This window comes from Oncorhynchus nerka, linkage group LG6 (assembly GCF_034236695.1).
Source record: "Oncorhynchus nerka isolate Pitt River linkage group LG6, Oner_Uvic_2.0, whole genome shotgun sequence".
NCBI classification, from domain to species: domain Eukaryota; kingdom Metazoa; phylum Chordata; class Actinopteri; order Salmoniformes; family Salmonidae; genus Oncorhynchus; species Oncorhynchus nerka.
In genome coordinates this window covers 26,821,419-26,845,573 of record NC_088401.1, presented here as the reverse complement: position 1 = coordinate 26,845,573, position 24,155 = coordinate 26,821,419, and the positions used below count along the sequence as shown (strand labels likewise).

At 47.8% G+C, this 24,155-nt stretch overlaps 1 protein-coding gene across 1 annotated transcript in view; it reads left to right on the top strand.

Annotated features, from left to right (window-relative positions):
- Positions 1 to 22,146, top strand: part of LOC115130255 (serine/threonine-protein kinase 17A-like) — a 40,881-nt gene extending 18,735 nt beyond the window's left edge. The window contains exons 2-7 of the mRNA XM_029661191.2: positions 2,608 to 2,820; positions 17,807 to 17,951; positions 18,302 to 18,428; positions 18,546 to 18,594; positions 18,827 to 19,006; positions 20,425 to 22,146. Of these exons, the coding sequence (XP_029517051.1) occupies positions 2,608 to 2,820; positions 17,807 to 17,951; positions 18,302 to 18,428; positions 18,546 to 18,594; positions 18,827 to 19,006; positions 20,425 to 20,758 (1,048 nt within the window). The 3' untranslated portion in view covers positions 20,759 to 22,146. The remainder of the gene's footprint in view (positions 1 to 2,607; positions 2,821 to 17,806; positions 17,952 to 18,301; positions 18,429 to 18,545; positions 18,595 to 18,826; positions 19,007 to 20,424) is intronic.
- Positions 22,147 to 24,155: the final 2,009 nt, after the last annotated feature.

Genomic DNA, 24,155 nt, shown 5'->3' with positions numbered 1-24,155 from the left:
GCCTAATCTCTGGAGTTGATAGGCTTGAAGTCATAAACAGCGCTTTGCATCCCAGCATTGCTAAGAGCTGCTGTTTGAATGAGTGCTTACGAGCCTGCTGCTGCCTACCACCGCTCAGTCAGACTGCTCTATCAAATATCAAATCATATACTTAATTATAATATAATAAACACACATACGAGCCTTTGATCATTAATATGGTCAAATCCGGAAACTATCATTTCGAAAACAAAATGTTTGAGCCAGGCGGCCCAAACTGCAGCATATACCCTGACTCTGCTTGCACTGAACGCAAGAGAAGTGAAACAATTTCCCGAGCTAATATTGCCTGCTAACATTCATTTATTTGAACTAAATATGCAGGTTGAAAAATATATACTTGTGTATTGATTTTAAGAAAGGCATTGATGTTTAATGGTTAGGTACATTGGTGCTTTTTTTCGCGAATGTGCTTGTTAAATCATCACCCGTTTGGTGAAGTAGGCTGTAATTCAATGATAAATTAACAGGCACCGCATCGATTATATGCAACGCAGGACAAGCTAGTTAAACTAGTAAAATCATCAACCATGTGTAGTTATGTTAAGATGTATTGTTTTTATAAGATCAGTTTAATGCTAGCTAGCACCTTACCATGGCTCCTTGCTGCACTCGCGTAACAGGTGGTCAGCCTGCCACGCAGTGCAATGTAATCGGCGTCCAAAAATGGCGATCACCGATTGTTATGAAAACTTTAAATCGGCCCTAATTAATCGGCCATGCCGATTAATCGGTGGACTTCTAGTCAGATCTGTCCCTCTTTGCTGCCCAGTCTCTCGCATGTCATGGCTGTGTTGCACATGATGCAGGCTAGTTGACACTACTTTCATGAGAACTGGGAGGATGTGCCCACCCCCTTACACAATCTGACAGTAAGGACAACCTGAGATATTTGACAGCTGCCAGGCTCAACCTTCAAGGCCACTGTCTTCTTTAAGGTAGATGTTGAACATGGTCTTACACCATTTATCTGAGTGTGCACGGAGGGATGAAGGTGGGTGGATACGAGGAGGACCAGGTGATATGTGGTTCAGATTTTCAAAATCTAAGGCTTGGATGAGAGGAGCTAAGGTCATGGGAATAAAGTTTAGGTGGATGTTTACTCTCCACCCTTTGGCAGCTCTGGCACTTCCAGAGAGGTCAATCGCTCTGACTTTTCTCAACTGCCACCATGTTCCGGCGTGAGTCATAAATCCGTGTGTGTGCGTGCGTGCGTGCATGGTTATCACTCACAAAACTCTGTTTATCAGCCTCAAATCACCTCGGCCGGTAAATCATTCTTCAGACCTGTTTGATAAGAGAGTTGTCTGGCTCCGGAGAGTTCGGACTTTTCCACTGCAAACCTCTGTTTCAAAGAACCTTTCCTTGTCCCGCAAATACTTCCTCCTTAGAGGTTAAGTCAATACCATTGTACTATAAAGTGTAAATAAAAGTTATGTTGCCTTTGCATGGAAACAAAGTAGGCAAACGGTATCCCTGTAGCCTACACTGTTTCTACTTGGCATTTAAATGTCTCTGCTACACATTTTAGAACCTGAGGTTGTGTTGTCATATCCTCTTACAATGAGGTCAGACAATAATGGGACCATTGGTTCAGTGTATTAGAGCATTTGGCTGCATTCTCGGTAGCCGAGAGGGGAGTTGATGTTGGCGTGTCATCTTTATACACTGCTTTCTCTCTGCAAGGCCCCCCGGGCAACACACACTCTGTCCCTAATGGCACCCTGCTCCCTGTATACTTTTGACCAGATCTACTTATGGACCCTAATCAAAAGTAGTGCACCTCATAAGGGAATAGGTTGCCATTTGAAACACAGCCGCTCGCTGTGTGTTTTTCACACCAGACCAGTCCAGGCCCCTACCCCTTCATAGTCATTCAAAGTTGGGTCAGCGCCACAAAGCAGACGGCTGTATCGGTGAGAAAAAGGGCCAACTTGGGTTCTGGGGATGGGAGATGACTTCATCCTGCAGAAATGCCAAGGAGACAAAGGGAAGTTCAGATCCAACGTTAAGTGTGCTGGTCTCAGGATCACTACAACACCTCTCTCTCATCATCACACACACACACACACACACACACACACACACACACACACACGTCTCTTCTCACAGATGAAAGGGTGCCTGTGTGTACACATTTGTATGTGAATCCACTGCTTGTTCATCGGGTCATTTTGATTTGTAACATCATGCAGATCTAATGAGAGACACTGCGATGACTTCCTTTAGTTTCTCCAGACTGAACTCTTAACATTCATTTGTGGCTTTGTGTCATTCTTGTGAATTGTTAGAAAGTCCGTATTGCCCTATTGGGTCAGTGAAACTAGGTCATATAGTCAACTTGTCATGCCAAGTGATGAACGGCCTTCAGTTACCATAGTTACAGAGCTAGTTAAAAGGCTTTAGAATATCTTGAATGGTGCATATATAAACCTTCTCTATTGTAGATGACATTAGACTAGAAAGTGTCTGGAAAAGCCTACCTTATTCTCTGTACTGAAACAACTTTTCAGTGAAATATAAATCTTCACCCAGCACCCTCTTCTCTCTGCCTGTGCTTCTCCTCAGGGGGAAGTTTGCGGTGGTCAGGAAGTGTGTGGAGAAGTGCACAGGCCAGGAGTACGCCGCCAAGTTCATGAGGAAGAGGAGGAAGGGCCAGGACTGCAGGCTGGAGATCATCCACGAGGTGGCCGTTCTGGAGCTCGCCACGGCCAGCCAGCGGGTGGTCAACCTGCACCAGGTCTACGAGATGGCCGCCGAGATGGTGCTCGTCCTCCAGTTGTGAGTGTCGCACTTTGGTCAAATCGAAGTTGTAGGAACAATGCCACGTACTCAACGGTATGATGCGTAGACTTGAAAAGGTCAGCCAAGGAAGAAGAGAGAGAAGGACTACCCTCCATTTTAGTCCACTTCAGACATGGACGACAATCTCTTTTTATGCACATATTTTTTTACACACAGTTAGTATCTCAATAGTCTGATATGGCTTCATCTCCTTCTTTTACACTGATCTGAAAAAGCAGGATAGGTAATGTGCTAGTGATCTAATGCAAAGTGTTATTTAGGCCATGGAAAAGGTAGCTCGACACGACGTATCACCTTTGACCCACAGGAAGTACGGGAAATGCTCCCGGGCACTGCAGACTGATCTCTTAGCTGCATGCCACCTTAACTGACTGGTGAATAATAAACAGTCTGTGACCCTGATGGTTTATTGAAAGGCAGCAGGTCCATGGCAAGCTGTTAAATATTGAGACTGAGGTGAAACCCTAGAATGAGAGGAGATAAGTACAGGGATGGGACAAAAAAAAAGTAATGAACAATTGCATGAGGTAGCGACAGAACTAGAATAAAGCTGAGAGAGAGAGGCCTCACTGGATAGAGATGGGGAGGGAGAGAGGGAGAGGCCTCACTGGATAGAGATGGGGGGGAGAGAGAGAGAGGCCTCACTGGATAGAGATGGGGGAGAGAGAGAGAGGCCTCACTGGATAGAGATGGGGGAGAGAGAGAGAGGCCTCACTGGATAGAGATGGGGAGGAGAGAGAGAGGCCTCACTGGATAGAGATGGGGAGGGAGAGAGAGAGAGGCCTCACTGGATAGAGATGGGGAGGGAGAGAGAGAGAGGCCTCACTGGATAGAGATGGGGACGGGGGAGAGAGAGGCCTCGCTGGATAGAGATGGGGACGGGGGAGAGAGAGGCCTCGCTGGATAGAGATGGGGACGGGGGAGAGAGAGGCCTCGCTGGATAGAGATGGGGACTGGATAGAGGGGGAGAGAGAGGCCTCGCTGGATAGAGATGGGGAGGGAGAGAGAGGCCTCGCTGGATAGAGATGGGGAGGGAGAGAGAGGCCTCGCTGGATAGAGATGGGGAGGGAGAGAGAGGCCTCGCTGGATAGAGATGGGGAGGGGAGAGAGAGGCCTCGCTGGATAGAGATGGGGAGGGAGAGAGAGAGGCCTCACTGGATAGAGATGGGGAGGGAGAGAGAGAGGCCTCACTGGAAAGAGATGGGGAGGGAGAGAGAGAGGCCTCACTGCAAAGAGATAGGGAGGGAGAGAGAGAGTGAGGCGTCACTGGATGGAGGGAGGGGGCCTTACTGGGTGGAGGGAGGGAGGGGGCCTCACTGGGTAGAGGGAGGGAGGGAGGGAGGGAGAGGGGCCTCACTGGGTAGAGGGAGAGGGGCCTCACTGGGTAGAGGGAGAGGGGCCTCACTGGGTAGAGGGAGAGGGGCCTCACTGGGTAGAGGGAGAGGGGCCTCACTGGGTAGAGGGAGAGGGGCCTCACTGGGTAGAGGGAGAGGGGCCTCACTGGGTAGAGGGAGAGGGGCCTCACTGGGTAGAGGGAGAGGGGCCTCACTGGGTAGAGGGAGAGGGGCCTCACTTGGTAGAGGGAGAGGGGCCTCACTGGATAGAGATGGGGAGGGAGAGCGAGAGAGGCCTCACTGGATAGAGATGGGGAGGGAGAGAGAGAGGCCTCTCTGGATAGAGATGGGGAGTGAGAGAGAGAGAGAGGCCTCTCTGGATAGAGATGGGGAGTGAGAGAGAGAGAGAGAGGCCTCACTGGATAGAGATGGGGAGGGAGAGAGAGAGGCCTCACTGGATAGAGATGGGGAGGGGGAGAGAGGCTTCACTGGATAGAGATGGGGAGGGGGAGAGAGGCCTCACTGGATAGAGATGGGGAGGGAGAGAGAGAGGCCTCACTGGATAGAGATGGGGAGGGAGAGAGAGAGGCCTCACTGGATAGAGATGGGGAGGGGGAGAGAGGCTTCACTGGATAGAGATGGGGAGGGGGAGAGAGGCCTCACTGGATAGAGATGGGGAGGGGAGAGAGAGGCCTCACTGGATAGAGATGGGGAGGGAGAGAGAGAGGCCTCACTGGATAGAGATGGGGAGGGAGAGAGAGAGGCCTCACTGGATAGAGATGGGGAGGGAGAGAGAGAGGACTCACTGGATAGAGGGTCGAGAGAGGGGGGCCTCACTGGATAGAGGGGCGAGAGAGGGAGGACTCACTGGATAGAGGGTCGAGAGAGGGGGGCCTCACTGGATAGAGGGGCGAGAGAGGGGGGACTCACTGGATAGAGAGAGGGAGGAAGAGAGCGTCCTCACTGGATAGAGAGGGGGAGGGAAAGAGGCCTCACTGGATAGAGATGGGGAGGGAGAGAGAGAGGCCTCACTGGATAGAGATGGGGAGGGAGAGAGAGAGGCCTCACTGGATAGAGATGGGGAGGCCTCACTGAATAAAGAGAGGGAGAGAGACAGAGAAGTGGATAGTGGGCCATAGAGGGTAGTAATCCAGTTCCAAAGCCCAGGGCGATACTCCGCATGCCTCAGTGAGCACTGGCTATTTCAACAACGTGCCATCCCCCCTCCCCTCTCTGCTGCACTGGACGGGTCACACAGACACAGACACATTGCGTGGCGGATTGGGTTTCCCCTTTGTCACATGCAGACATTGAACTTTGGGGTTGTTGGGGTGAGAGCATTCTCATGGACTCAGGGGAAGTTAGCTGCTGTGCCATCACACTGACTGGCTGATTGGTTTCCCAGACAGGATCCATACTGGTCTCTTTTGGATTCAAACTCCCTGTAGAAGAAAAACTATTAGCCTACTGTAGCTACCTAATACTAACTTCTGTGTCGACCTCTGATAAGTCAAAGTCCTTGATTTAGGCTAGGCCTTTTGCTTTTACAATATTGTAATAATATTGGCTGGATGTCAAATCTGAACATGTTAATGAAGTAATCCTCATTCTGATTTGATAAAACAGTGCCATCCTTTCAGCTGATCAAAAAATACATTCCAAAGTTCTTCAGCCGTCTGTATGTTTGAGTGGTAGAGTGAGATCAGTGCTGTTGACCAATGAGTGACCTGACCTGGTTCTCATGTGCCCTTTGTGTGTGTGAAGACTGGCGTGAAGGGGGAGGTCCCAGCAGCTAGCCCATAGAGCTGCACTCCCTCCTGCCTGCCTGCCCATGGAAACTACCCCACCACCGCTGTTTGCTCAGGACTTGTGTGTGTGTGTGTGTGTGTGTGTGTGTGTGTGTGTGTGTCTCTCTTTCCCTCCCATATTGAGCCCATTGACATGCACTTTCCCCTAGCCTGCCATGTTTCCACATGTTGTTCGCTGGCTCAGGAGGCTTGGACCCTTCACTCAACATGGGGTCACCTCTCCTCCCCCAGGGCAGCTTGGCTCTCCTCTCTCTCGCCAATGTGTTCATTCAATTATTGTAACTGTGCTGCTGGTTGTAATGGCACACTGTGTGCGCGCATGTGTATGTGTGTGCACTTGTGTTTCAGAACAGCAGAGACGGATGTTATTCTACTTAATGAAACGCTAAGCGGGCCTGGGGAACAAGTTTACTGCAGAGCAGACTCTCTCGCTCTCTCGCTCTCTCTCAAAAAGAAGCTTTAAGTGGTGGCCTGGAGTAGCCTGGGGGATGGAAGTGGTGTTAGCATTAGCAGGGAGATAATTGATTGGCCTGCTAGATTAGCATCCTAAGCTAATGCAAAGGGCACCACACTGCTGACCTCCGCTAACAGTCACCCCAGTCCATATGGAGCCCCTCTGTGACTCGACTGCTCACCTGTACAAGGCTGTAATGCTCCCTGTGGTGGGGGCTACTCAATGGACAAATACTGGAGTAGCCTAGAATAGAAAATTAGATTGCGCATGTTAACAGGATGAGATGCCCTACTACTCTCCTTTTGAGACTGATCGTTCAGCCTAATGTGTATTACGTTGAGAAGAGGGGGATCATTCAGCCTAATGTGTATTACGTTGAGAAGAGGGGGACCGTTCAGCCTAATGTGTATTACGTTAAGAAGAGGGGGACCGTTCAGCCTAATGTGTATTACGTTGAAAAGAGGGGGACCGTTCAGCCTAATGTGTATTACGTTGAGAAGAGGGGGACCGTTCAGCCTAATGTGTATTACGTTGAGAAGAGGGGGACCGTTCAGCCTAATGTGTATTACGTTGAGAAGAGGGGGACCGTTCAGCCTAATGTGTATTACGTTGAGAAGAGGGGGACCGTTCAGCCTAATGTGTATTACGTTGAGAAGAGGGGGACCGTTCAGCCTAATGTGTATTACGTTGAGAAGAGGGGGACCGTTCAGCCTAATGTGTATTACGTTGAGAAGAGGGGGACCGTTCAGCCTAATGTGTATTACGTTGAGAAGAGGGGGACCGTTCAGCCTAATGTGTATTACGTTGAGAAGAGGGGGACCGTTCAGCCTAATGTGTATTACGTTGAGAAGAGGGGGACCGTTCAGCCTAATGTGTATTACGTTGAGAAGAGGGGGACCGTTCAGCCTAATGTGTATTACGTTGAGAAGAGGGGGACCGTTCAGCCTAATGTGTGAGAAGAGGGGGATTACGTTGAGAAGAGGGGGACCGTTCAGCCTAATGTGTATTACGTTGAGAAGAGGGGGACCGTTCAGCCTAATGTGTATTACGTTGAGAAGAGGGGGACCGTTCAGCCTAATGTGTATTACGTTGAGAAGAGGGGGACCGTGCCTAAGAAGAGAAGGGGACCGTTCAGCCTAATGTGTATTACGTTGAGAAGAGGGGGACCGTTCAGCCTAATGTGTATTACGTTGAGAAGAGGGGGACCGTTCAGCCTAATGTGTATTACGTTGAGAAGAGGGGGACCGTTCAGCCTAATGTGTATTACGTTGAGAAGAGGGGGACCGTTCAGCCTAATGTTGAGAAGAGGGGGACCGTTCAGCCTAATGTGTATTACGTTGAGAAGAGGGGGACCGTTCAGCCTAATGTGTATTACGTTGAGAAGAGGGGGACCGTTCAGCCTAATGTGTATTACGTTGAGAAGAGGGGGACCGTTCAGCCTAATGTGTATTACGTTGAGAAGAGGGGGACCGTTCAGCCTAATGTGTATTACGTTGAGAAGAGAAGAGGGGGACCGTTCAGCCTAATGTGTATTACGTTGAGAAGAGGGGGACCGTTCAGCCTAATGTGTATTACGTTGAGAAGAGGGGGACCGTTCAGCCTAATGTGTATTACGTTGAGAAGAGGGGGACCGTTCAGCCTAATGTATTACGTTGAGAAGAGGGGGATTAGCCTAATGTGTATTACGTTGAGAAGAGGGGGACCGTTCAGCCTAATGTGTATTACGTTGAGAAGAGGGGGACCGTTCAGCCTAATGTGTATTACGTTGAGAAGAGGGGGACCGTTCAGCCTAATGTGTATTACGTTGAGAAGAGGGGGACCGTTCAGCCTAATGTGTATTACGTTGAGAAGAGGGGGACCGTTCAGCCTAATGTGTATTACGTTGAGAAGAGGGGGACCGTTCAGCCTAATGTGTATTACGTTGAGAAGAGGGGGACCGTTCAGCCTAATGTGTATTACGTTGAGAAGAGGGGGACCGGACCGTTCAGCCTAATGTGTATTACGTTGAGAAGAGGGGGACCGTTCAGCCTAATGTATATTACGTTGAGAAGAGGGGGACCGGACCGTTCAGCCTAATGTGTATTACGTTGAGAAGAGGGGGACCGGACCGTTCAGCCTAATGTGTATTACGTTGAGAAGAGGGGGACCGGACCGTTCAGCCTAATGTGTATTACGTTGAGAAGAGGGGGATCGTTTTTCATAGCTGTATCGGCGTATAGCATTTGCGGATGACATTTTTTGTGTATTAGAATGTAATCTTTTAGAATAGAATATCCCTCAATTGCTGCTGCACTTACGTTAGTCTTAATCCCCCCCAAGCCCATGGTTGATCTGCTGTTCAGACCTCAGTTGACAACCCGTCCCCTGCCTTTACCCCCTCTCTTCTGTACGACCAGGAGGGGCCCCATATCATCAATAACCCTGTCAAAAAAAGAGGGCTGAGTGAAGGATAGGAAGCGATCCCTCCCTGGCGATTGGCAGTGCCCCTGTCAGCACCATTCAATATGGATAATAGAGCTCTTTTATTTTTTTCATACAGAAGGGAAGTAGAGCGGAATGCATTTAGCCTGTTTCAGGTTCTGGCATGTGGAATCAGTGGAAACGGGGGGGGATGATGAGAGGGGGAGACGAAGACTGGGAGGGAGGGAGACTGAGGGAGAGAAAGTCCTGATTGTAATAGATTTAGTGTGTTTTTCCTTTTTCCTCTTATTTTTTTATATTTATTTTTAAGCTGATGGATATTTTGAGGCTCCGTGAGGAATGAGGAGAGGGAGGGGGTGGTGAGGCTTCTGATGAGGGTCAGCCTGAAATTAAAGAGAGCTATTCATGCAATTACAGTATGAGGCGGAAAGGGGGGGGGGGTGCAGATGGTTTGGGGGAAGAGGGCTCCAAAGCTCTTTTCCAGGCAGGATGGAGAGGGGAGGGGCTGGGTGAGGGAGGAATGTAGCCTCATTGGGCTCCCTGGGCCCCAGATGGAAGTTTATTATGTCAGTGGTGCTCCATGGTGGCACATGAGGGCCCAGACCGTGGCTGCCAGCCCAGAGAAGGGGAGGATAAGAGCAATGGAGGAGGGTTAATCTCCGGAGCAAGGGGGATAGCCCATCTCAAGCAAATCTACACTGAGCTCTACAGTGCCCGATGGCACTTGATCGTTTTGTCACTCAATCCAACCCACTTCACCTTCCTCCTTCCATCCTCTTTCTTCTTCTCTCTCGTTCTCATCCTCCATTGATCATAGTGGCTAGTCTTTTGTTTTTTGTTTGAGTGGTGAAACAAAACAGGTCACCACAAAAATAGAAACAGCCTGGACGATTCCCGTGTTCAGTTTCGCTGAAATGGGTCGGGGATCAGTGGGATCTATCTTTCTTTGATTGAATGAATCCAGGGCACGGGAAATGTTTTGTCCGCTCCGACTGAACACTGATTTAGGTCACGTTCAAAGATATCCCATCCACGTAAATAGTTTGACAAACTAGTATCGTGGAAATTGGTATCAAAATTATTATCTTTCATATTAACCACTGATCCCAATACATACTATTCATCATTACATTTTCTGCAGATCAGATTAAGCAATGATTGACCTGTTGTACTGAGAGCTAAGGGCCCAAAACCTAGAGATATTATACTCAGAAATACTCTCATATTCTCTGAAATGGGGCAATAGGCTACATTCCAATAGTTTCTTTTGTACATGTGATGTGTGTGGCACTTTGGCATTAAGAGTTCATGTCACTTTGTGTGAGCCCCCTCGGATTAGAAGGGGGTTTCATCCCCGGTCCCACTACACCAAAACAGTACAGCAGCAACTGGCCAGACGTGCTCTCATCATCCAAAACAGCAATGACCTAGTTATGAATCCGGCAGATGTATTTTCCCTGACGCCCCTGGGGCACTCAGTGGTTAGAGGCTCTAAGAGGCTAAACTTTCAGCGCTAGGCTATAATTACTGGCCATGCTAACAGAGGAACCAGTTTGAGCCCTCCGTGTCCTCGGTGTCTGTGGAGTATAGAGAAGGGGAGGCTCTGAGAAACTGTCCGTCCCCCCCTAAAAAACCGCTTTGGTTCTGTGCCGTGTTGTCTGAGTTTCCTCTGCCCGTTGGACGTCCCTGGTGTCCGGCATTATACGGGTCGCAAAGTTCAAACAGAATCCACTCTGTTTGGTACCAAGTGACTAACGTTGAAAATATCCAGATTTGTATTTATTTTTTTGCAGTTGGGGCAGTTTGTTTCCCCTAATGGTGGGTCAGGACTTGGGACCAAGTCACAGTTGTAGTTTGAGACTCAGCTGTGATGATTTGATTAGTGGGTCACAATGCTGAAACATTTAGCAACCACTGAGTTGGAGGGAAAACAAAGCTGATAACATGATTTTCCTGATGCTGCCTTTAGTTAGTGCTCCATGGGGTGTTCGTGGCTGACCATATGGAGCAGAGTGCTTTACCAGACCTCGACCTGGGAAGGAGGTCTCCCTCTGTTTAGGTTTAATCCCACTCTGTTACCGTCAGACCTTAAAACCAGGTTACTGTATCTCCTCTACCCATCTCCTCTACCTTTGACTGACACCCGATGGTGAGGCAGTGAAACTGCAGGGGTTTTTGCATTATCTCTCCAGAATTGCCTTAAGAGACCATAACAGAAAAGCACATTTCACCCTCAGCTAGAGAGTTAGTTATATGCTGTGTCTCACGAGTTAAAGGGCATTTCTGCCACTTTTCAACCTCATTCATCTCCAGCACCGAACCAGTGTCTACATATGTGAAAACAGCTCAGTGGTAAAACAAAATGTTTTTTTTTTACAGGGTAGTAGTAGAAAACGTTGATTTTCAAAACCTGCAGCGAGTTTCGAGCCCAAGGGAGGGTATTTTTCTTGCTCCCCACCTCACCGCTGATCTGTGTTTGAAAAAGCACTTTTTAACTTTTGACTATGGACTTTTTAACTTCATATATAATATGGCATTTTTCACATATGTTGACACAGGTATTGCGCTGGAGATAAGGAAAATGAGGTTGAAAAGTGGTGGAGTTGCCCTTTTAAACTACCTTGTTTTCTTACCTCCACGATAGCTGATTTGGCAGGACATGAGGGCTGGAAGCAATATAGCGGAATCCTATTCACCTATCAAGTGTTAATGAAGAAAAAGACCTGAGGAAAGGACTTTCATCCTCCACGTATTGAGACATGGCCCATGTGTTTTAATATCACTCAAGGACATTACTGTACACTCAGATGTGCAGGCGTGGGCTCACTATGTGACTCACCTGTCTGGAAGATAATAAAGATAATGAATGAGGAGAGGTTGTTGGCTTTCTCTCTCAGCTGTCTGCCCTTTGCAGAGTACATTGACTGGAGTCATCACTGATTTTCGATGGGGCCTCTCTCTCTCTCGCTCGCTCTCTGTGACTGGTTTGGCCAATTGTTGGATGATGGATCCTATACTCGGAGAGGGATGAGACTGGGTAGACAGACCGACATAGACAGACCCCACCCAGGCTTAGCCACTGGACATGTCATCCCAGGTGCAGCCGAGGAGCAACATAGTACTAGCACAACAACCGCTCCAGAGAAATAGGATTACTAGTAATTCCATAATGTGCACAGCGCAACACCACAGAGCAACGCAGCGTACAGCTACACCACCTGAGAAAATATAATACAGCATAACCCACAACCACATACCGTGAGTTTAGACCCATGTGACAATACAGTACTGCAGGGTCTACATGAAGCCTACCACTCAGCTGACCAAAGTCTGTCCCTCTGATCCACCTTTCTGTGTTTTCAACCTGGCATGGGGCAAGCGCTGGATTTTCAGCCTTAGAACCAAAACAACTTCTGAAACTCCCTCCCTACCCAGACAGGACCCAATTCATGTTGGCTTCAAGGGAGCCCTTGTCTATTTTTGATAAGCCTCAGTCTTTCAACAAACTTTCTCGTGTCTCGCTTTCCAACTTAATTGGGTGGCAGTCACTGCGGGTCAGGAGTAAATGAAGTTAGTTTCACGTGTCACATAAGGTGTCGTGTGGAAAAGGGGCACAGGGTGGTGTTTTTTTCCCCTGCTAGTTCCTCATGTCATCAAGACTCAAGACTGGAAAAAGTACCCAGTTGTAATACTTGAGTAAAGGTAAAGATACCTTTTAATAGAAAATGATTCAAGTAAAAGTGAAAGTCACCCAGTAAAATACTACTTGAGTAAATGTCTAAAACTCTTTGGTTTTCAATATACTTAAGTATCAAAATTAAATGTAATTGGTGAAATATCCTTGATTATCTGAAGTTAAAGTATAAATCATTTCAAATGTCTTATATTAAGCAAACTGGATGGCACCATTTTATTGTATTATTATTTTTCTTTAAGGATAGCCTGGGGCACTCCAACATCATTTACCAAGCATGTCTTTAGTGAGTCTGCCAGATCAAAAGGCAGTCAGGATGACCAGGGATAAGTGTGTGAATTGGACCATTTTCCTGTCCTACTAAGCATTCAAAATGTAACAAGTACTTTTGGGTGTCAAGGAAAATGTATGGAGTAAAAAGTACATTTTCTTTAGGAATGTAGTGAAGTAAAAATAGTCCCAAAAAATAAATAGTAAAGTACAGATTCCCCCCAAAAATGCTTAAGTAGTACTTTTAAAGTATTTTTTTACTTAAGTACTTTACACAACTGGTACTATGAGAGATAACACAAGACTTTCAAATAGTATTGAGTTTACAGTCTGTTGCTTGCCTGGTATTTACTTAGCCACATGATATGATGTGCACAATGGTTACCTAATAATGACCTTTTACATTTGTTGGGATGAATTGAAGCAGTGCTTCGTAAGTACTAGGAAATAGACATAAGACACCGTTCTTTGTAATAACCATCTGAAATAGGACTGTAAAATAAAGTATTATCCCTCAGTCACTAAGAACTGCCAGTGATTTTAAAAGGCAAGCTGTTTCCGTTCCATGTCATTTAGTTATATTAACTATATTAGATATTTTCACATTAACTTTGTGGCGTACTGTGTTGTGAAATATTCATCATATTATTCACAAATCACAATCGTGTGATCATGTGGTGAATCAAACCGTGTCAATAGTGTTATTGTAGTGCACTATCCCTAATTAGTGTGCTATGTTAGAACCAATCCCTCTAGCGAGATGGAGCCTTCCACACACTCCCTTGATCTAGATACAATATCTGTCTCCCATGGGGGATACTGGAATAGACTCAAGTTCAAGTCGTTTTGACATCCCCCGGAGAAGTTTTGGAACAGTGTGCCATTGCTTTAAGCCACACACACACGGCGCCTCCGAAGCCAAGAGAGGAGACCCATGACCTTGTCTGGTGAACTAGTAGGACTTATCACTGTCTATGGCTGGCTACAGAGGGAAACAGACTCTTAAAAAGGGTCTCTCCTCATTAACAGTGGCCATATATCATTATGAAGGGTTGTCTATGTCAATGCCAGGAGTGGATCACTCAACAGCTAGCTTCGCCCGGGGCAAAATCACCCAGGTGGTGGAATAACAGTAAAATGTTCCACCTCAACCCTGGAATGTCAAATAGCTGTACAGGTAAAGCTACTGTCCAGACCTAGCTGTAAGGCAGTATAACCCCCACCACCAGACAGGAGACCAGACCTAGCTGGAAGGCAGCATACCCACCACCACCAGACAGGTGACCAGACCTAGCTGTAAGGCAGTATAACCCCCACCACCAGACAGGAGACCAGACCTAGCTGGAAGGCAGCATACCCACCACCACCAGACAGGAGACCAGACCTAGCTGGAAGGCAGCTTACCCACCACCACCAGACAGGTGACCAGACCTAGCTGGAAGGCAGCTTACTCCCACCACCAGACAGGAGACCAGACCTAGCTGGAAGGCAGCATACCCACCACCACCAGACATGTGACCAGACCTAGCTGTAAGGCAGTATAACCCCCACCACCAGACAGGTGACCAGACCTAGCTGGAAGGCAGCTTACTCCCACCACCAGACAGGAGACCAGACCTAGCTGGAAGGCAGCTTACTCCCACCACCAGACAGGAGACCAGACCTAGCTGGAAGGCAGCTTACCCACCACCACCAGACAGGTGACCAGACCTAGCTGGAAGGCAGCTTACTCCCACCACCAGACAGGAGACCAGACCTAGCTGGAAGGCAGCTTACTCCCACCACCAGACAGGAGACCAGACCTAGCTGGAAGGCAGCATACCCACCACCACCAGACAGGTGACCAGACCTAGCTGGAAGGCAGCATACCCACCACCAGACAGGAGACCAGACCTAGCTGGAAGGCAGCATACCCACCACCACCAGACAGGAGACCAGACCTAGCTGGAAGGCAGCATACCCACCACCAGACAGGAGACCAGACCTAGCTGGAAGGCAGCATACCCACCACCAGACAGGAGACCAGACCTAGCTGGAAGGCAGCATACCCACCACCACCAGACAGGAGACCAGACCTAGCTGGAAGGCAGCTTACTCCCACCACCAGACAGGAGACCAGACCTAGCTGGAAGGCAGCTTACTCCCACCACCAGACAGGAGACCAGACCTAGCTGGAAGGCAGCTTACTCCCACCACCAGACAGGAGACCAGACCTAGCTGGAAGGCAGCATACCCACCACCACCAGACAGGAGACCAGACCTAGCTGGAAGGCAGCTTACTCCCACCACCAGACAGGAGACCAGACCTAGCTGGAAGGCAGCATACCCACCACCACCAGACAGGAGACCAGACCTAGCTGGAAGGCAGCATACCCACCACCAGACAGGAGACCAGACCTAGCTGGAAGGCAGCATACCCACCACCACCAGACAGGTGACCAGACCTAGCTGGAAGGCAGCATACCCACCACCACCAGACAGGAGACCAGACCTAGCTGGAAGGCAGCTTACCCACCACCACCAGACAGGAGACCAGACCTAGCTGGAAGGCAGCTTACTCCCACCACCAGACAGGAGACCAGACCTAGCTGGAAGGCAGCTTACTCCCACCACCAGACAGGAGACCAGACCTAGCTGGAAGGCAGCATACCCCCACCACCAGACAGGAGACCAGACCTAGCTGGAAGGCAGCTTACTCCCACCACCAGACAGGAGACCAGACCTAGCTGGAAGGCAGCTTACTCCCACCACCAGACAGGAGACCAGACCTAGCTGGAAGGCAGCTTACTCCCACCACCAGACAGGAGACCAGACCTAGCTGGAAGGCAGCTTACTCCCACCACCAGACAGGTGACCAGACCTAGCTGGAAGGCAGCATACCCACCACCACCAGACAGGAGACCAGACCTAGCTGGAAGGCAGCTTACTCCCACCACCAGACAGGAGACCAGACCTAGCTGGAAGGCAGCTTACTCCCACCACCAGACAGGAGACCAGACCTAGCTGGAAGGCAGCTTACTCCCACCACCAGACAGGAGACCAGACCTAGCTGGAAGGCAGCATACCCACCACCACCAGACAGGAGACCAGACCTAGCTGGAAGGCAGCATACCCACCACCAGACAGGTGACCAGACCTAGCTGGAAGGCAGCATACCCACCACCACCAGACAGGAGACCAGACCTAGCTGGAAGGCAGCATACCCACCACCACCAGACAGGAGACCAGACCTAGCTGGAAGGCAGCATACCCACCACCAGACAGGAGACCAGACCTAGCTGGAAGGCAGCATACCCACCACCAGACAGGAGACCAGACCTAGCTGGAAGGCAGCTTACCCACCACCACCAGACAGGTGACCAGACCTAGCTGGAAGGCAGCATACCCACCACCACCAGACAGGAGACCAGACCTAGCTGGAAGGCAGCTTACTCCCACCACCAGACAGGAGACCAGACCTAGCTGGAAGGCAGCTTACCCACCACCACCAGACAGGAGACCAGACCTAGCTGGAAGGCAGCATACCCACCACCACCAGACAGGAGACCAGACCTAGCTGGAAGGCAGCATACCCACCACCACCAGACAGGAGACCAGACCTAGCTGGAAGGCAGCTTACTCCCACCACCAGACAGGAGACCAGACCTAGCTGGAAGGCAGCTTACCCACCACCACCAGACAGGAGACCAGACCTAGCTGGAAGGCAGCATACCCACCACCACCAGACAGGAGACCAGACCTAGCTGGAAGGCAGCTTACCCACCACCACCAGACAGGAGACCAGACCTAGCTGGAAGGCAGCATACCCACCACCACCAGACAGGAGACCAGACCTAGCTGGAAGGCAGCTTACTCACCACCACCAGACAGGTGACCAGACCTAGCTGGAAGGCAGCTTACCCACCACCACCAGACAGGAGACCAGACCTAGCTGGAAGGCAGCATACCCACCACCACCCAGACAGGAGACCAGACCTAGCTGGAAGGCAGCATACCCCCACCACCAGACAGGAGACCAGACCTAGCTGGAAGGCAGCTTACTCCCACCACCAGACAGGAGACCAGACCTAGCTGGAAGGCAGCATACCCACCACCACCAGACAGGAGACCAGACCTAGCTGGAAGGCAGCTTACCCCACCACCAGACAGGAGACCAGACCTAGCTGGAAGGCAGCTTACTCCCACCACCAGACAGGAGACCAGACCTAGCTGGAAGGCAGCTTACTCCCACCACCAGACAGGAGACCAGACCTAGCTGGAAGGCAGCATACCCACCACCACCAGACAGGAGACCAGACCTAGCTGGAAGGCAGCATACCCACCACCAGACAGGTGACCAGACCTAGCTGGAAGGCAGCATACCCACCACCACCAGACAGGAGACCAGACCTAGCTGGAAGGCAGCATACCCACCACCAGACAGGAGACCAGACCTAGCTGGAAGGCAGCATACCCACCACCACCAGACAGGAGAAACACAGTAATCACAGTCATCAATCATTCAGTGATTGGTCATTGAGGACAGGCTATCACAGACTCCCAAAGAATATAGCAAACCACTGGTTGAGGTTGATATGTTAGTGACAGAGAGAGAGTAGTGAATTGCAAAATGAAAGGTTTGAATGTTTGTACTGATAAGATGTGTGGTTTTACATCCAATGCACACCAGCATATAGCCAGCCTGTCAAATCCGAAAAGCAAGCAGCTTGTAAAATACTACTATTACGGTTTCGACTTGGTTGTGTGTTTGTATGGAAAAGATGAGATCTTTAACCGGTTGGTGTGTGTCCACAGTGCAGCAGGAGGAGAGATCTTTAACCAGTGTGTGTGTGTGTGTGTGTGTGTGTGTGTGTGTGTCCACAGTGCAGCAGGAGGAGAGATCTTTAACCTGTGTGTGTGTGTGTGTGTGTGTGTGTGTGTCCACAGTGCAGCAGGAGGAGAGATCTTTAACCAGTGTGTGTGTGTGTGTGTGTGTCCACAGTGCAGCAGGAGGAGAGATCTTTAACCAGTGTGTGGCGGAGCGGGACGAGGCCTTCAAAGAGGAGGACGTGAAGAGGTTGATGAGACAGATCCTGGAGGGAGTTTCTTTCCTCCACAGGAACAACATGGTGCACCTGGACCTCAAGGTCAGTCCCTGACCCCCTGCTACACGCTTTACCAACGTTCTTGTTATATGCATGTGATCACATCGTCCACCTTGTGGTTAAAGGGATAGTGTGACATTTTGGCCATTTTCTTTCCTTCTGCTTACCCAGAGACGGATGAACTCGCGGATACCAATTTTTTGGGAGGTATGCGTGCAGTTTGAAGGACGTTGCTAACTAGCAAAAAAGCTTAATTGCCAGAATGTTGCCCTATCCCTTTAAAGATGGAATCCAGCTTTAATATCGCTGTTTAGACGCAGTACCAAACACACGCAAGTTAGCCACACTGGACCTCCTCTGAGGCTGCCGTGTTTTTCTTTCTTCCTCTCCAGCCCCAGAACATTCTGTTGACCAGCGATGCTCTTCTGGGGGACATCAAGATCGTGGACTTTGGTCTGTCCAGGATGGTGAGCAGCAGTCAGGAGCTCAGGGAGATCATGGGGACCCCGGAGTATGTGGGTAAGTAGTGCAGCACACGCCATTTTGTTATGGACATCATGGTCACTGCACTCAACATGTCCAAAATCTTTAAAGGGATAGTTCACCCAAATTAAATAAAGACCAAATGTTTTGCAGCTCCAGAAATCCTGAATTACGAGCCGATTAGCACAGCGACAGATATGTGGTAAGTGGCATTTCACTGTGCTGTAACTTAGTGCAGCAGTACGTTGTATGGCTTGTGATTGAATTATCCAAAAGATTATTTGAAAAAAGGATAGAAAATGGAAAACTTCACACATGAAAGAGAACAGCACTGTTCCATTATGCACATGTAAAGTTCTGACTTTATCTTAGAGAAAATCTGGAACTTATTTCCCGTGGCTGTCTAACCGTCTGTCACTGTAAATGGCTGACAGGAGTATTGGTGTGCTGGCCTATGTGATGCTGACGGGCATATCTCCCTTCCTGGGAGAGGACAAGCAGGAGACATTCCTCAACATCTCCCAGATCAACATCAGCTACCAGGAGGAGGAGCTGGAGCATGTAGACCAGGCCGCCATTACCTTCATCAAAGCCCTGCTCATCAAAGAACCCCAGTGAGTAATGACTCTTTAAAGCCCTAAGAATGAATACAAATATAAATGCAACAATTTAAACATTTTTACTGAGTTACAGTTCAATTGAAATAAATACATTCTATGGCAACAGCTCTGGTGGACATTCCTGCAGTCAGCATGCCAATAGCAAAACTTGAGACATCTGTGGCATTTTAGTGGCCTTTTATTGTCCCCAGCACAAGGTGCAGCTGTGTAATGATCATGGTGTTTAATCAACTTATTGATATGCCATGCCACACCTGTATTATCTTGGCAAATGAGAAATGCTCAGTAACAGGGATGTAAACAAACTTGTGTTCAAAATTCCGCTTTTTTGTGCTAATGGAACATTTCTAGGCTCTTTACACTTTACATGTTGCATTTATATTTATGTTCAGTGTACAGTGCATTCGGAAAGTATTCATACCTCTTGACCTTTCCACATTTTGTTACGTTACAGCCTTATTCTAAAATGGAATACATAAAAAAAATCCTCCTCTCAATACCCCATAATGACAAATGACAAAGCAAAAACATTTTTGCAAATTCATTGAAAATATAAAACAAAAATACATTATTTACATAAGTATTCAGACCCGTTGCTATGAGACTCGAGATTGAGCTCAAGTGCATCCTGTTTCCATTGATCATCCTTGAGGTGTTTCTACAACTTGATTGGATTCCACCTGTGGTACATCCAGTTGATTGGACATGATTTGGAAAGGCACATACCTGTCTATATAAGGTCCCACAGTTGAGAGTGCATGTCAGAGCAAAAACCAAGCCATGGTGTTGAAGGAATTGTTCGTAGCGCTCCGAGACAGGATTGTTTTGAGGCACAGATCTGGGGAAGGGTACTAAAAAATGTCTGCTGCATTGAAGGTCCCCAAGAACACAGTGGCCTCCATCATTCTTAAATGGAAGAAGTTTGGAACCACCAAGACACTTCATAGAGCTGGCTGCCCGGCCAAACTGAGCAATCGGGGGAGAAGGGCCTTGGTCAGGGAGGTGTTCAAGAACCCCATGGTCAATCTGAAAGAGCTCCAGAGTTCCTCTGTGGAGATGGTTGTCCTTCTGGAAGGTTCTCCCATCTCGGCAGCACTCCACCAATCAAGCCTTTATGGTTGTGGCCAGACGGAAGCCACTCCTCAGTAAAAGGCACATGACAGCCCGCTTAGAATTTTCCAAAAGGCACCTAAAGACGCATTTTAAAATAAGGCTGTAACGTAACATTTAGAACGAGGGGTCTAAATGCTTTCCGAAGGCACTGTATATATGTCATAAAATAGGTGCCTTGGGCAATCAAACCCACAGCCTTGGCGTTGCATGTGCCATGCTTGCTGAAACCCACCAAGCCAGCGAAGAAGGTGGATATTCCCATTGATTCCCTGGCCTCAAACTCTCCTTTCTCCCAACAGGAACCGTGCCACAGCAGAAGAGTGCCTGCAGCACCAGTGGCTCCAGCCAAAAGAGAAAAAGGAGGCAGAGGCGACAACAGCGGTGAAAGAGACTATCGGCCCAACCAAGTGCCCCTCGGAGCCAGCCAGCCCTGAGAGCCCCATCAGGGAAGAGGAGAAGGAAGGGCCTGTAACAGAGGAGCTGGTCGTGGTGGCAGCTTACACACTGGGCCAGTGTCGCCAGTCAACGGACAAGGAGGTCATAAACCCCGACCAAAAGGCTATCTCCAAGCGCTTCAAGTTCGAGGAGCCCTTTAGCGCCCTCCAAGAGGTCCCTGGGGAGTTCATATACTAAAGGACACAGACCCACAGACACACACACAGACATCTCAACCTTTACACAAGGGTCTTCGCTTCGGTCCTGGAGAGGTACTGGTTGTGTTGGGTCTCCCTCCTGCCGTTCACTAACACACCAGCTAATTCAGCCGATCACAGCCCTAATTGGTTGGTTAGTAAAATCAGGTAAATGAATGATGGCTTGGAGCGAAAGCCTTCACCACCCAGTAGCTCGCTAGGAACCATAGTGGAGAACGCCTGCTCTTACATCTAGGTGAAAGCGGTACAAAATGTCGCACTTACAAACCAGAATAAATATGACACTTTTTAACCCACCTCATGGTCTGAACTCGTAAGCCAAACTCTTTATTTTTTAAATATTTTTTTTCCTGTTGTTTTTTGTCTTATGTTGATGCTGCTTTACTATACATGGGGAATCGTTACTCCAGACTAAGGCCTAGATTCAGTCAGATCAAGCGTTAACCCATATCCGATACCCGCAGAGCTGATGTTTTGGCGGTGTCGGAAGTGGAACTGCGTTGGAGCTGTCAAATCAGAGCTGCTCTTGTGATCATTGTCACGAAACCACAGCCATCCCACTTGCATTAAAGTTCAGGACGAGAAAGTGTAGGCGATATAGAAATAATGACACTCGAATGGAAAATCAATGAGCAAAATAATGAGGATTTCTATCCGCCTAATCGAAGTGTAGATTACGTCTCACATTCCAGTGTTCGAACTCGTAAACAAGGCTGCATGGGATTTCTCTCAATGTGACTCTGTGCAGCCAATGGCGATGTGCGCTTTAGGTATAATGCCGGGATCCGTTGTGGATTTGACAGCTCTAACGCGGTTCCACCTCCGACAATGTCAAAACGTGGGTTTCGGCCGATCTGATTGAATCTGGCCCTAAGCCTTGTTGTGATACTTTGTTTTGTTTTCTTCTTCTTTGGTGCCATGCTTGGAGAATTAGCAATAACTTGGGCCATAAATGCAATTGCATCTTTTTTTTCCCTTCAGTTTTTTGTCCATGTTTCGTCAGGCCATCTCTTTTCTTAAGGTGTTTTGTTTAAGGTTATAGATATCCTCTAAAATGGGAACGGGGGTAGAGAGGGTTAATTCTATGTATGTGAAACAAACGTTCTGTTGCTTTGGGAGTGTATCTCTAAATAATACTGTTTAAAAAGCCCTTGCACACGTTTGACCCAGAACTGGGAACATCCCATGGGTTTCAATCTCTTCGGCAATAATTGCAAATAATTGACTTGTTTTTGCAGAAGGCACTTGTTTTTCTTTCCTAACTCCCAATAGTAATTACTGTATATCAAACGAGAGGCTCCTTATTATGGGAACAAATGTGTACATGAATGTCCTGATACTGTAAATAAAGATAAGTCTCTAAACCTTTTTTGAGTATGATTTGGTTTTTGTGTTGTGGCCTTGAATGAAGACATTTATTTCAGAGGAGATGACATGTAGTGTGTGTGTGTATGATACATCTGCGTGGACACACTGGCAACTGTGTCCGCTGGGTGGGGGTGAGGGAAAGGGCAGGCTATTTGCCAAGCATCAGTGTGATGCCCCTCAGTCGAGGTCATAATACACATAAAACCTAGCGGCCAAACAGAGAAACGGTTCTAATCGTTTTTCCACTATTCATTATTCCCATAAAGGATTTTAGAAACACGTAAAAATATGGGCTGTGTTTCGTGTGGTCTTACCCTGGCTTGACATGCTAATTAGCATAAAAGTAGAAATCGTGGAAGACAACTAAATCTGTGCTAGCTCCTGCACGTCATTTCTAGCTGATACCTTTGCTAACAGGTATTGTGTCAATTTAAAATTTGCACAAGACCGTTGACGGAATTGTCCATTTTAAAGAAATGTAGCCAATTTATACGTTAATCCAGAGTTCTTACCTTTGCCTCGATTCTGCAGTCTCATCCAGATCATCATGACAGTGGACGATTTGAAGGGGTGGCAGGTAACCTAGTGGTTAGAGCATTGGGCCAGTAACCGAAAGGTTGCTGGATCGAATCCCCGAGCTGACAAGGCAGTTAACCCACTGTTCCCAAGTAGCCTGTCATTGTAAATAAGAATTTGTTCTTAACTGACTTGCCTAGTTAAATAAAAGTTAAATTAAAATAAGAATAGCCACATTAGCAGATAATTAGCATTTCATTTTTGGGGGGTAAATACAGGTGAATGAATATATTGATAAAAGTCACCTTGTCCTAGAGAGATTTACACGGTTGTCAAACCGTCACACCAGGTTTTCTGGGTATTACAACTCATACTGTGGCACTCTATTAGCCTTTCATATACAGCAGTTAAGTAGACTTCTCTGGCCTTGTCAGTCCTCTCCTCTTTCTCTCCCTCTCCACTTCTGGCGAGGGTTGGCTTTCCAGTGGGTGTTCTTTTTACTACCACCCTCCAAGACCATTCTCTTAATGAAGAAGTTATTGAGCCAGCAATTTGTTTACAACCAGTAGTTCCTCAGTCCATTGAGGAACTCATGCCTTTGGGTCTGGGTGGAGAATGATACATTATATTTGTCAGGAACGCAATAAGGAAGGGATCTATTCACTGTTTTCTGCCAAATGACCGCTAAATGACCATGTTGGCTCACAAATCTGAGACCTGGCTACACATGAGCTGTTCAAATTCCTTAAAGTGCATCTTTCCTCCCTTCCTTGAAGTAATCGCTGATGACACATGATTGTACAGGTGAACGCAAGGCTTTCACCTCATGGCATTCACCTGTCTAGCCATTTCTAATGAGTAATTACTTAAAGGAATGAAAGAAGGATGCACTGTAGCCGCCAGACTTGTTTGACACGATATAAAACATGATAGATTGGAGGCTATTTCTTTGGGAGGAAGATATTCACTCCAGCCTGATGTTGCCAGTCTGAGGGAGGTGATGAACAGCTATGGAACACAGCTCTGTGGTGAGTGCAATGAAATAATATATGACTATATGAGCCTTCTTATTTGGTCTGGTTGTAAAATGTGGTCTAGCTTCTTGAAATATGCCTATTCCAAGTATATGGTTATTTGTAATGACTTTATTGGCTTATAATATTGTAGCCTACTATTTAGAAATGTCGGCCTACTATGAAATAGCAAAAACTGGCACTCAAATCAAAATATAAAATATTTAGATGTGCCCAATGAGACATCTCAATTAACTTGTCAGAGAAATGTTGCAGTTGAGTTTCTACCAGGCCTGTTGTGTTAATTGAGATTTAAATGTCTAAATATTTCAAAGATGGTATACTTATTTAAATTCACCAGGTGTTGAGCGTCTTAATTGATGTTTCCAGAGGATTAGAAGTACTGACTGACTGGAAAGTGTTTCATGACAAATGGGTAGTATAATTAGTTTAATCATGTTGTTAATCAAAGTTGTTGTT